Source organism: Myotis brandtii, unplaced genomic scaffold (genome assembly GCF_000412655.1).
Source record: "Myotis brandtii unplaced genomic scaffold, ASM41265v1 scaffold929, whole genome shotgun sequence".
NCBI classification, from domain to species: Eukaryota; Metazoa; Chordata; class Mammalia; order Chiroptera; family Vespertilionidae; genus Myotis; species Myotis brandtii.
Window position 1 is genome coordinate 1,643,583 of NW_005371832.1, and position 12,162 is coordinate 1,655,744.

General features: G+C 40.1%; 1 protein-coding gene across 1 annotated transcript; it reads right to left on the bottom strand.

The window, feature by feature from the left end:
- Positions 1-648: 648 nt before the first annotated feature.
- LOC102242744 (adenylate cyclase type 10-like) lies at positions 649-11,543 on the bottom strand. The gene is made up of 8 exons (XM_014533024.1): positions 11,316-11,543; positions 8,038-8,076; positions 7,153-7,296; positions 2,786-2,991; positions 2,407-2,497; positions 2,225-2,313; positions 1,460-1,651; positions 649-785 (listed from the first exon to the last, which is right to left on the bottom strand). The coding sequence occupies exons 1-8, from the start codon at positions 11,404-11,406 to the stop codon at positions 660-662; spliced, it is 978 nt and encodes a 325-aa protein (XP_014388510.1). The 5' UTR covers positions 11,407-11,543; the 3' UTR covers positions 649-659.
- Positions 11,544-12,162: the final 619 nt, after the last annotated feature.

Sequence of the window (12,162 nt, forward strand, 5' to 3'; positions counted from 1 at the left end):
TTAACTAGGACTAGGAGTTTATAGAAGGTGGGAAGGCGAGGTGAATGTAGAGGAGGGTGATCATATCAGTGTGAATTCCAGAAAACTTAATGGGTCTGGGAAAGACCAAGAGCGAAAGACAGAAGGAGAGCACTAACCAGCTGTGGTTACTTCCCCTCCCTAATAGGTAGATAGACAACCTTTGTTCTGCATTCCCTCCACATACATATATACTATTTGTATTATATTAATGTACACATTTGCAGTGTTCTTCAGTCTTGCTATGTGCATCCTGTTCCCCCGCCCTCTCCCACCCCTTTGAATAGAAATTTATTTTCATTTGCTCTGGGTATCTAGGACACTGTTCTATAACTAGTGATTTCTTAATAGATTTTGTTTTCTGACTTCCCTTAGCATGTTCCCTCCCCGTTAGGAAGATTCTGGATGTCCTCAAACCCTGCTACTTGTCACAGCCTCCTACCATGCCCGAAGAGCCCCCTGGGGCCTGAGGAGCTCCTCTCTGCCCCACCTTGATCCTCACTTGGTCTCAGAAAGATTCTCCCAGCAGAAGTATTAGGAAGATTCTGGATGTCCTCAAACCCTGCTACTGGTCACAGCCTCCTACCATGCCCGAAGAGCCCCTGGGGCCTGAGGAGCTCCTCTCTGCCCCACCTTCCTCCTCACTTGGTCTCAGAAAGATTCTCCCAGCAGAAGTTGAAGATGCTGACTGAGCTTTCCAGGGCATGTGCACACTCATCTGGCTTCTTATCCCCAGGAAGGCCAAACACACAGAGGAACATGCAGCCCTGGAACAGAACAAGAAAGAAAAGAGAGTTTATCTGGGGAAGGAATATGGCTTGCTGCAAATGAACCAACTCCCCTGAATGAAGCCAGATCCTTTCTGGTCTTCTGTTAGGAATATAGGATTCTATAAGATTCATGAAATGAATGCTCTAGGCCACACCAACATAGAGATTTAAGAAGAAGAAACAAAATCTTAATTTAACTATCCAAAGAATTAAAATTTAAAACTTAAGGAAATTTAATGGCAAGCACTTCAAAAATTCAATCTCTAGTGCATACTTTGAGCTAAATCTATGTGCTTCCATTTTCTTCACCTTTAATGTCAAGTATTGAAACTACTCTTTTTCAAGCTCCTTAATTATCTAAGAAAGATCTGATTACATTTACTCTACTAGTAGAGTCAGAAGAACATTCTTTATGCTTTCACAAGGATTTTTCAACAAGAATTAAACCAAAAAGGATATAGAGAGTAACCCTTGATTTCTCTGACAATTAACTAGAACATTCCATTCCTTGACTAATACTAGTTGAAGTTTTAATGTAAAATAGCACGTTGTAAAATAAGTAGCAGGATATATGACTTATGCCTGTGTTATGTGAGAGGCAAACTGGTCATACAAGACTATTATTTTTCACTCACCTTTAATGCTTATGGCTAAGGTCCCCTTGTACTTACTTTCTCAAACATAAAGATCTGGCTCAGCTGGCCACCCCCTTTCTCTATGACTGTGGAGATGTACAATGCAGCCTCCTGGATAAGATGACACAAACGCAACATCCATCCTGTCTTGTGAAATTCTAGGCTGACCAAAACCATAGTCACGGTACGAAATTCAGATATATACTCCATAGGTTGGCCTTCGTCAATCTACAAAGACAGTGAGTTAACCCTGCCTGTATTGCCAACTGCCAGTATCATGTTTAGGAATTTTAATTCTACTTTCTGTGGTGAGTAGGACAAAATAAGTTAAGGGTATCAGACCAAATCTTAAAAGAAAATTCAGGTTTGAGAGATATATAAGATATACAAACCAGTACACTTGGAATGAAAACGGTTTGACTTTAAATCTAATTCACTGCTGAAACTTGTTAAGCTTTTATATTTTCTAAGAGTTAGTTTGATATTTCCAATTCCATTAGTCATTACATATGTTTATATATACACACTTAGTCAACACATATTAATTAACTAAGTATATACTTACTCTATACCCTGCTATACAGTATATTAGTTTCTGGAGGGACAAACTGAAAAACAAACATGGCTTTTACTTTCTAGGATTGAGAAATCTGATTAAAATTATAGGACAGGTCATCACAATAATTGGTGCAGGAGACAGACAAACTGGGTCAGTGCAAATAGGACATCACATATAAATGTACACTTGTTCACACAAACACATGCACAGTCTACACGATGACTCAAGAACTAGAAAATAACCTTCTTCAAGAGGTTTTTCATTATGTGCTTCCGCAGAGTTTGCTCAAGTGCAGAGTCTGGATCCAACTCCAGGGCAGTTCTTAGAGTATCTGAGAAAAGGAAAACAAATGAAATGTCTCCAGCCATGTTGAAAATTAATCTTTAACATTTTGGGCTTGGGTAGAAAGAACAAAGTAACTTACTAGCACTTGTCCGGTAATGTGGCAGATAATTGAGGCACTTGTCAAAATGCTCATCAAAATCAAATGGGTCAGTGATCCGCATATCTCTTAACTATAGAAAGAAAACTGCTCAATTCTGTGCCCACCCATCAACTGAATTACCGTTGGTTCCTTAACACAGGGGCCAAGGATGCCATCTCCTTTGTTTATTATTTATCCTTTTAGCCTTACTGTTCCGCCTCATCTATCTTTCTGGGGAAATATCCCCCACCTCCCTCCAAAATAGAGTTCCAATGGTTGTTGTTTTGGTTAGGCAATATGTACCACCACCAAAGCACTGCCTGCCATGTGCAGTAGAAAGGCCTTTGCAGAATGGGAATGGATGGTGCCAGCCTCCTACCTTCACAGCTTCATCCTCCTTCATGATTTCCACTTCAAACATGTACTGCTCACAGAGTGTCCAGCAGTTCCAGGACAAGACAATCTCATTTGCCTGAGCCAAACGCTGAGCTAACTGGACATCATCTACATCCCGCCCAATCACCAAGAGGTACTGTCGTTGTTCATCTCCAACAATAACCTGGGAAATCCGACCTGCAGATAGACCTATCCAGAAAAAAGGAGACAAGTGGTGAATAGCCAAACTCAACTGAATATACAAAGGGAGGGGTCTGGAATCCTCACACTGCTCTCTGCATCATGCCAATCTTGTTATTGCCCATAGTTGCAGAAATATTAGATGAGCTCAACTTGAAAAATAACACCTTGCCTCAGATTTCTTTCTGTCTCAAACACAGCTAGAGACAGACACTCAAACAAGTCAGAGGTGTATGGGGGAAGAAACAAAAGATCATAGGCTTCTGAGAGTCTTGTCTCTAAATTGCTCTTCTAATGGACAACTAGGGCCTGCTGGAAGAGACCTAAAGGTTACGCTCAGACACTGTTGTCACAGTGACCACACCATCCCTCCTTGCATGTAACGTGGGCTGATGAATAGATAATATTTTAACAGACATGGGCTAAGTCACCTAATCCAACTAAAAACAAGGGAAAAATGGCAGACATATGCTTTTGTCCAATATGGACAACATGTAGTGAATTTACCATAATGTTCAGAACTAATAAATTGGAAAAAATACACAACGTAATTTTCAAGATACTGGGATATCAGGTAATGGAAAACAATGATGCCTGAGAAATGGGAAAACAAGGTGAACCCTCTGATACCCCAACTACTGTCAAGTTTCCAGGACACATCTCGGGGAGTGGAAACCCAGGTGCAGCCCAGAAGACTCCCTGAGTTGGAGACAAAGCTAGGAGTCTGAGTAGGGCATGGTGGCTAGAGGCAATAGGGCACTGTGCCTACTGATGAAAAACTCCAGCAATCTGTACAGGGACCCTCAAGCTTTTAGCTGAGTACTAGTAAGTGCATCAATATGAAGAAACCACCTGAGGCTTGGGAAAGAATCGCCTGAAAAGATTAGAAGGAACAATCCCCAATATCACATAGGGCTGGGAATAGTTCCTGTCCCCACTGGCCAGAGTGTCAAACTTAGTAATTCTCAGGACATTGAAGGGGCTTGCCTCAGGAATGGGGCAAAACTAGCCCTAGACTAAACACAACTCTGGTCCCATCCAACAAAGTTTAAAAGTGAAACCCTAAAGGATCAAGCTACCCACATCTCAGAATGAAGTTCAAGAATATTATGGCAAGATTTTATAAATCTAGCACTCAGCAAGGTAAAATTCACAATGCCTGACACACACTAAAAGTTACCAGACATGCAACTTTTTGGATAATATGATCCACAGTGAGAAAAAAAATCAATCAATCAAACATAACCCAGAATAACACAAAAGATAAAATTAGTAGACAAGAATATAAAAAGAGTTATAACTACATTCCATATATTCAAGAACCTAGAGAATAGGCTGAATAAATAGAGACATGAAAGATAAATAAGGACCTAAATCAAACTTCCAAGGATAAAAACTACAAGGCTTGAGATAAAAAATACATAAGGCAGGAATAAAGGTAATTGCAAAAAAAATTGCAAATCTGAATAAACAGCAATTTACTATCCAAAATGAAAGACATGGAAAAAAAAACAAAAAACTGAACACAGCACCAGTGAGTCATGGGACAATTTCAAGCAGTGTATAGCATGTTGTATTGGACAGAAGAAGAGGGAAACAGAAAAAAATTGAAGAAAAAGGCAGAATATTTTCTAAATTTGATAACTAAAATCCTAGAGATCAAAGAACCTCAATGAACCATAAGCACAAGAAAAAAGAAAAGAAAAACAAAACACTAAAAAATACCAAGGCACATCATAAGATGACCTAAAACCAGTAATAAAGAAAAAATCTTTAAAAGCAGCCAGAAGAGCCCAACCAGGCGTGGCTCATGGTTGAGCATCGACCTAGGAGCCAGGAGGTCATGGTTAGATTCCCAGTCAGGGCACATGCCCAGGGTTGTGGGCTCAATGCCTGGTAGGGAGTGTGCAGGAGGTAGTCGATCCATCATTCTCTCTCATCATTGGTGTTTCTCTCTCTCTCCCCCTTTCCCTTCCTCTATGAAATTAATTAAAAAAATAAACAGCCAGAAGAAAAAATAAAAAGACACATTATATACAAAGAAATAATGATGAAGGCAGATTTCTTGTTGGAAACATCACAAGCTAGAAGATAGAGCAACAGCTTTAATGTAAGAGAGAAAAAAAATCTGTCAACCTAGAAATTAATACCATTGAAAATATCTTTCAAAAAAAAAAGATTTAGCCCTGACCGGTGTGGCTCAGTGGATAGAGTGTCGGCCTGTGGACTGAAGGGTCCTGGGTTCGATTCTGGTCAAGGACATGTACCTTGGTTGCGGGCACATCCCCAGTAGGGAGCGTGCAGGAGGCAGCTGATTGATGTTTCTCTCTCATCAATGTTTCTGACTCTCTATCCCTCTCCCTTCCTCTCTGTAAAAAAATCAATAAAGTATATTTTTTAAAAAAGATTTAAATAAAGATTTTTCCAGACATACACACACTGGAAACACATCTCCAGCAAATTCATACTATGAGAAATGTTAAAGTTCTTCAAACAGACAATGACAAGGGCGTGAAGAAATTGGAACCTTCATTCATTGCTAGAGGGAAAGTAAAATGGTACAATCACTTTGGAAAAAAGATTAGCAATTTCCCTTTTATTGATTGATTGATTTTTAAGAGAAAGATAGAGATCAGTTTGTTGTTTCACTTATTTATTCATTCATTGTTTGATTCTTGTTGTGCCCTGACCTGGGATTGAACCTATAACCTTGGCATGTCTGGAAGACGCTCTAACCAACTGAGCTACCCAATCAAGACAAGATTAGCAATTTCTTAAAAAGATAAACATACATCTACCATATGACCCAGGCCCTCTACTCCTAGGTATTTACCCAAGAGAAATGAATACATATGTTCACACAAAGACTTGTACACAGATGTTCATAACAGCTTTATTTGTAATAGCCAAAAATTGAGCACTCAATTATCCATCAAAAGTGAGTAGATAATGGCTCTGTGAAGCACACCCATACCGTTCCCCACCCCCTTCTGTCCCCAGGGCTCTCTTCCCTGCTGGAGCATGCCTAAACCTCTTCTTTGTCTTTCATCTTTCAAGGAGCATCTCTCTCTCCCCACTAATCTCCAAGGGCCCTTTTGATAGAACTTGTTTCCTGAGCCCATTTCTTCTACAGCTCACTTCTTCTACCTCTGTGACTTTCTAAATAAAACTTTCTCTTATAATTTGAGTCTTGGCTCTGAATTCCTCTCTTAGCCAAAACTTTAAAAAAACTGAATGGAGAAACAAATTGTAGTAAATCCATACAATAAAATACTACTTGTTCTCATATATATTTTGGAGATCCTGCTTTATCAGAACATATTTTTTAAGTTGCAGAGAATCTCATTGAGTAGACATATTTAGTGCTTAATCAGTCTCCTACAGATGGATTGTTTTCAACCTTTTATTATAAACCATATTGCAATCAATAATCTTGTACATATGACATTTCATGTACCCTCAGGTATTCCTATAGAATAAATGTTCAGAAGTAGGATTGCTGGGATAAAGAATAAATACATTTGCCCGGCTGGTGTGGCTCAGTTGGTTGAGCGTTGTCCCACCCACCAAGAGGTTGCTGGTTCCATTCCCAGTCAGGGAACATGCCAGGGTTGTGGGCTCAATCCCCAGTAGGGGGCATGCAGGAGGCAGCTGATCAATGTTTCTCTCTCATTGATGTTTCTCTCTCTTCATCTCCCTTCCTCTTTCTCTAAAATCAATAAAAATATATATTTAAAAAAAGAATAAATGCATTTATAATCTTGATTACTGAATCATCTTCCATATGTTATATCATTGTTGATTCGTACCAGTACCACATAAGAAGGCTTACTCTTCACAGCCTCAATAGTATGTTTAGCATCTGAATTTTTTAGATGAGAAATGATCTCAATTAGCATTTTTCTTATTATGAAGTTGACCATCTTATGTATTTCTTTGTTTATGTACTATTTATTCATGTCTATTTTTCTCTTAGAATGTTAGTTTTTTTTATTTCTATGTGTTTTTTATTTCCCTGTGTTCTTTCTATGTTAAAAAAATTCATCCTTTGTCTACATGATATAAGTTGCAAATATTTTTACCCAATTTATCTTTTGAAATTTTTATAGTGTTTTTTTTTTTTTCCTGTGGTTGTTGTTTTCCAATTGGATATCTTTTAGTAGCTACTACCTATCTTTAGCTGCAGGTCCTGGCCTTCTCTGGTATGGTAGACCCCAAATTTCTCCTGTATCTCCAGACTGCATTTTGCCACGAGGGTAATGATGTCACTCAGTTGATTCTGTTCCACTGTCCAGAGTGCCAGGAGGACATTCCCTGCAGAGACGAAAGACAGGCTGACAGACGTCAAATATCTGGACTCACTTGACCAGGACAAAGACCCCAATAATGCAGAAGGTATCATGCAAGGTGTCAGGCAAGGCTTCTTGGCTCTATATATGATGCTTGCTTAAAATATTGCTTTAGAGCCTCAAAATGACCTGAGCATATAAATAAAGATGACTAGGTAGAAGCTGAAATGTTACTAAGGTTTAAGGATAGTTTAAGGGTAGTTTAATAATAGTTTTGCTAATCTTCCTTCCACCAGTATACTAAAAGATGATGAGGGGTACTTCATAAAATGTAGGTTCATATTCAAATATAATTTTATGGTTGGTTTAAGTTTAAATAAAAAGATGGTTCAACAGTGTGGCATAAAGCTGTTAATGACCCTAAGAGTTCTCCAGATAGGAGACTTTTTACTCCTCCCTGTCTTACATTTAGTTTCTGCTACTAATGACTAAGTTTCTCATTAGTTTACTAATGAATACTCTACAGGCACTTGTTTTTCTGTCATTCAATCTAAGCAAAATGTAAAGCAATGTGAGCTTAATATGGGCAAGGCTTTCCCATTAGACTGGGAGACCCCCAGAGATTGTGTCTTTCTTATCTTCATTTCTCCAGGCCCAGCACATATTAAATAACCAAACAATGTTGAATAAACAAATATGCCATACTCCACCTAAATATAGTCTTCCTCACGTAGTCCACAAAATATTCAGAAAAACTGAAATATACCTGTGATATTTAGGATATCTCCTCCAAAACAGAGTACATCTGAAATTGAGTAAGGGAGAGAGGAAAATAAGTCAAAATCAGAACTATATCAGATCATAGAAGAATCATATGTGATCAAAGAATGACCTACTGAGTTTTTCTTTATATCTTTTCAGGTCTTTGTGTGTATTTCAAGGCTCAGGTTCCTTCTCCCTCTCTTCTAGCTTCTCCTCAAATCCACCTTTACTTATATCACTTTCTCTAAAATGGCAGAAATACTTTTGTTCCTTCAAAGCTACCCCTTTATTTGTCCTCTGGATCCTCGCCTGGCTTACCCTCTCAAGAACTTCACTCCCTCCCTTATCTTCTATTGGATCATTCCTAGAAATATATTTTTTTAAAATAAAACACAACAAAACAAAACTAACCTACTTATTTTCGACTTTAGCTTCTTCTCTAGCTATTAGGGCCATTTTTGTGCTACATTCCCAGTAAAAATATTCTCAAGAGTTGACTATATACAATTTTCTCCTCATATCCTATTCATTCAATTTTTTTCTCTACCATTCTCTTCTCAGCTTACTCCAATCTGACTTACATCTCTGTCATTTCACTAAAATTATCAAGATCATCAACAGCATTCATCTTGCTAAATTCAGTATTTTCTGATCTCACTGTATTAGGCACCTTTCATTTTCAACTCAGCTAGCCACCACCTCTTCTTCTAGAGACACTACTTCCCCTTTGGTTACGTAAATACCACAATATTCTACACCTCATTGTCTGTCTTATAGACTCTTTTGTAGGTTATTTCTCCCTAATCATAATCCTCGCCTGAAGTTCTTCAAGCCTCAGTCTTAGGATCTTTCTCTTTATTTATATTCTCCCCATCAACTCACACTTTGATTTCTCTATTTGAATGATTTATTGACATTTCAAGCTCAATATATTAAAAAAGAATCCTGATTTTCTTTCTCAAAGCTCAGACTTTCCCATTTTGGTAGGTGATGCCACCATCAATTCAGTTATGAAAGCTGAAAACTTGAGAGTCCCTTTCCTCACTACTTCCCACTGAAAAAATAATCAGCCCGGCTGGTGTGGCTCAGTGGTTGAGCACTGGCCTATGAACCAGGTCACAGTTCAATTCACAGTCAGGGCACATGCCTGGGCTGTGGGCTCAGTCCTCAGTGTGAGGCACGCAGGAGGCAGCCAAATAATGATTCTCTCTCATCACTGATGTTTCTATATCTCTAGCTCTCTCCTTTCCTCTCTGAAATCAATAAAAATATATTTAAAAAAAAAGAAAAGAAAAAATACATCAGCTAATCCTGTCTGTTGAACCTGCAAAATATACAGGGTGCCCCCCCCCCCCACCAAATGTATACACACTTTAACAGCTGGTAGCTTAATTTTAAAAATAAAATTTGTTTTAATAGACACTGTCTTTATATAATTATTCAAAGTATGTGTATATGCTTTTGGGGGACACCCTATATATAAAATCAATCCATCGCCATACGACTCCACTGCCATATCTTGAGATCAATATTTTCAACCTTGACTGTGCAATGGAATTGCCTGTAAAACTTTTAAAATTCCAACTCCTGGGCCTACATCAAGATAGTATGATTTAACTGATGTAGACATCAGGACTTTGAAAAGCTCCCCAAGTGGTTATCTAACATGCTGCCAAGGTTGAGAACCACTACCCTAGACGAAATCTCCATCATCTTTCACAGCTGTCCCAATGATCTCTTCCAGCTTCCATTCTTATTACCTACCCTTCTTCAGCTCCCTATAATCCAATCTCCCCGAGGCAGCTAACTTGAGCTTTAAAAAAATGTAAATCAGATCATACTCCCTTGTGGGAAGATTTCTAGTTTCCCTTTGTACTGACATGTATAATCCAAACTCCTTACTATGGCCTATACAGCTTGATGATCTCCAACCTCACCTCAAGCCACTTTTCTTCCACTAGCTATGCTCTAGCCCAGGGAGGGGAACCTTTTTTCTGCCAAGGGCCATTTGGATATTTATAACATCATTTGTGGGCCATACAAAATTATCAACTTAAAAATCAGCCTGCTTTAATTAATTCACCCCTAATGCCTTGGCCGGGCCAGATCAAATGATTTCCTGGGCCTTATGTGGCCCACAGGCCAGATGTTCCCCACCCTGGCTCTAGCCACACTGGCCTTCTCACTTTCCAGAATATGCCAAGTTTTCTCCCATCTCAGAAACTTTGTACTTGGCTTTCTTCCATCTGAAATGCTGTACACTTGGCTCTTCACAAGGTGTTCCTCTCATCATTTACCTCTCAGCCTAAACACCCCCTCTGATTACCCTAATATAGAAACGCTCACCCTATAATTCTTCTTTTTAAACCATCACACCCTATTTATTTCCTTTGTACAATGTATAATCTATAATTGTTCATTATTTGTCTATCCCACAAGGACAGGTACTATGTCTTATGTACCTGTATTTCTAGTACCCAGAAGTTCCTGATGTTACAATTCCTAATCCATACTTCTATCTTCCCCTTTCATCTACACTTGGTGAGAAGAATTGAAAGACCTTTAACAGTTGCTCCTCAGGGGTTAGGGGTCCGTCAAATAATCGTTTCTAAAGGAGATGGCGCAAAGTTAGTATTCCGGTGACTCTCAGAATGATGGACATAACTGCATGGGGCACCATCCGTCAAGAATGGGAATATTATATAGGTACTAAAGGGTATAGGGCCAGAGTAATTTCTGTTGGGTAGGCCTAACCAGACTGAAAGGTGAACAACAGGGTTTTGCACCCTCTGCACCTATTATAGTGCATGTCACAGAGTGGGTACTCAAAAACACGTTTACTGAACAAAGGAGGAGTTTCTTTTCCAAATTAGGCAAATATGCACGAGCTTAATAGATGGCAGAAAATAAACACTCATTCCTACCTCACAGGACCAAAATGCAATGCTGGCATGGGAAGGTTTCTAAATTATATTTGACATACACCCATGAGGCACGTTACATTATTGTTAGAAGAGACAACCTGAGGAATGCTTTATTTTGAAATAAAACACAAACATGCAAAGTTAAAACTAGCTGTTCTTCTGTTTCTGAACATTGAGTCAACGGGATGTGAGACTGGACAGAATGGCAGATACAAAGATCTAGCTTGTCGGAACAAATGTGAGTAACCCTGAAAGAATGGTCCTTCAGTGTCCCTTTTAAGGTACCCCAGGACCCCTCTATCGCCAACCCGCGGGAGCCCAGGCCACGCCTCCTTGCCCCCCTGCAATGGCCACTCACGCTCGATGATGTCACTAATGTAATAACTGAAAATGTGGGCCAGTTTGTCCAGGTCATCTTCCGACTTGCAGGTCAGGCTGAACCTGTCCATCAATGCTGTGAACCCTAGCCAACAAAGCAGAGATGATTACGTTAGCTGACAATCCTCAACTTTTATTGCCTCCACGTATCAGACCCGGGTAAAGGGAGCAGATGTCTTTTTTTTTTTTTTAAATATGTTTTATTGATTTTTTACAGAGAGGGAGAGGGATAGTTAGAAACATCGATGAGAGAGAAACATCGATCAGCTGCCTCCTGCACACCTCCTACTGGGGATGTGCCCGCAACCCAGGTACATGCCCTTGACCGGAATCGAACCTGGGACCCTTCAGTCCACAGGCCGATGCTCTATCCACTGAGCCAAACCGGTCAAGATGGGAGCAGATGTCTTGGGCTTTAGCAACCCCATCGTCCTTTCAGGGGGTGGGGAAGTAGGGGTTCACTGCTCCAGGAGCTGCTGATGGTGAAGCCAGCGCCCCCTCGCCCACCCTTCCCTGAGGCGCCCCGGCCGAGGGACCCACAGGATTTCTCCCCACGTGAGAGGCAGGCAGCACAGGAACAGGTTCATGCTTTGTGGAGAGCTCGTAGTTTGAGCTCCTTGAATCTCTCATCTTCATGACACACACGCTCCCTAGACACCCGTTAAATGAACAGACTCTCAGTGTTGAGTCTCAATTTCATGCTTTCTGAAGAGAACCCAAGGGCTAAGCCAGAGCATCCCTAGCGGCGTCCTCCTGCTCGGAAACGGCGCTGGTCCCGTGGGCGACCGGCAGAGAAAGGCGCCTGAGCTCCCGGGGCTCTGGGAGCG

Coding starts and splice junctions, on each gene's coding strand:
- LOC102242744 (XM_014533024.1), bottom strand. CDS start 11,406: ATGGACAGGTTCAGCCTGACCTGCAAGTCGGAAGATGACCTGGACAAA. Junction 1,652..2,224: donor TGAAAAACCTCTTGAAGAAG/GTTATTTTCTAG, acceptor CTGTCTTTGTAG/ATTGACGAAGGCCAACCTAT. Junction 786..1,459: donor AGATCTTTATGTTTGAGAAA/GTAAGTACAAGG, acceptor GTTCTGTTCCAG/GGCTGCATGTTCCTCTGTGT.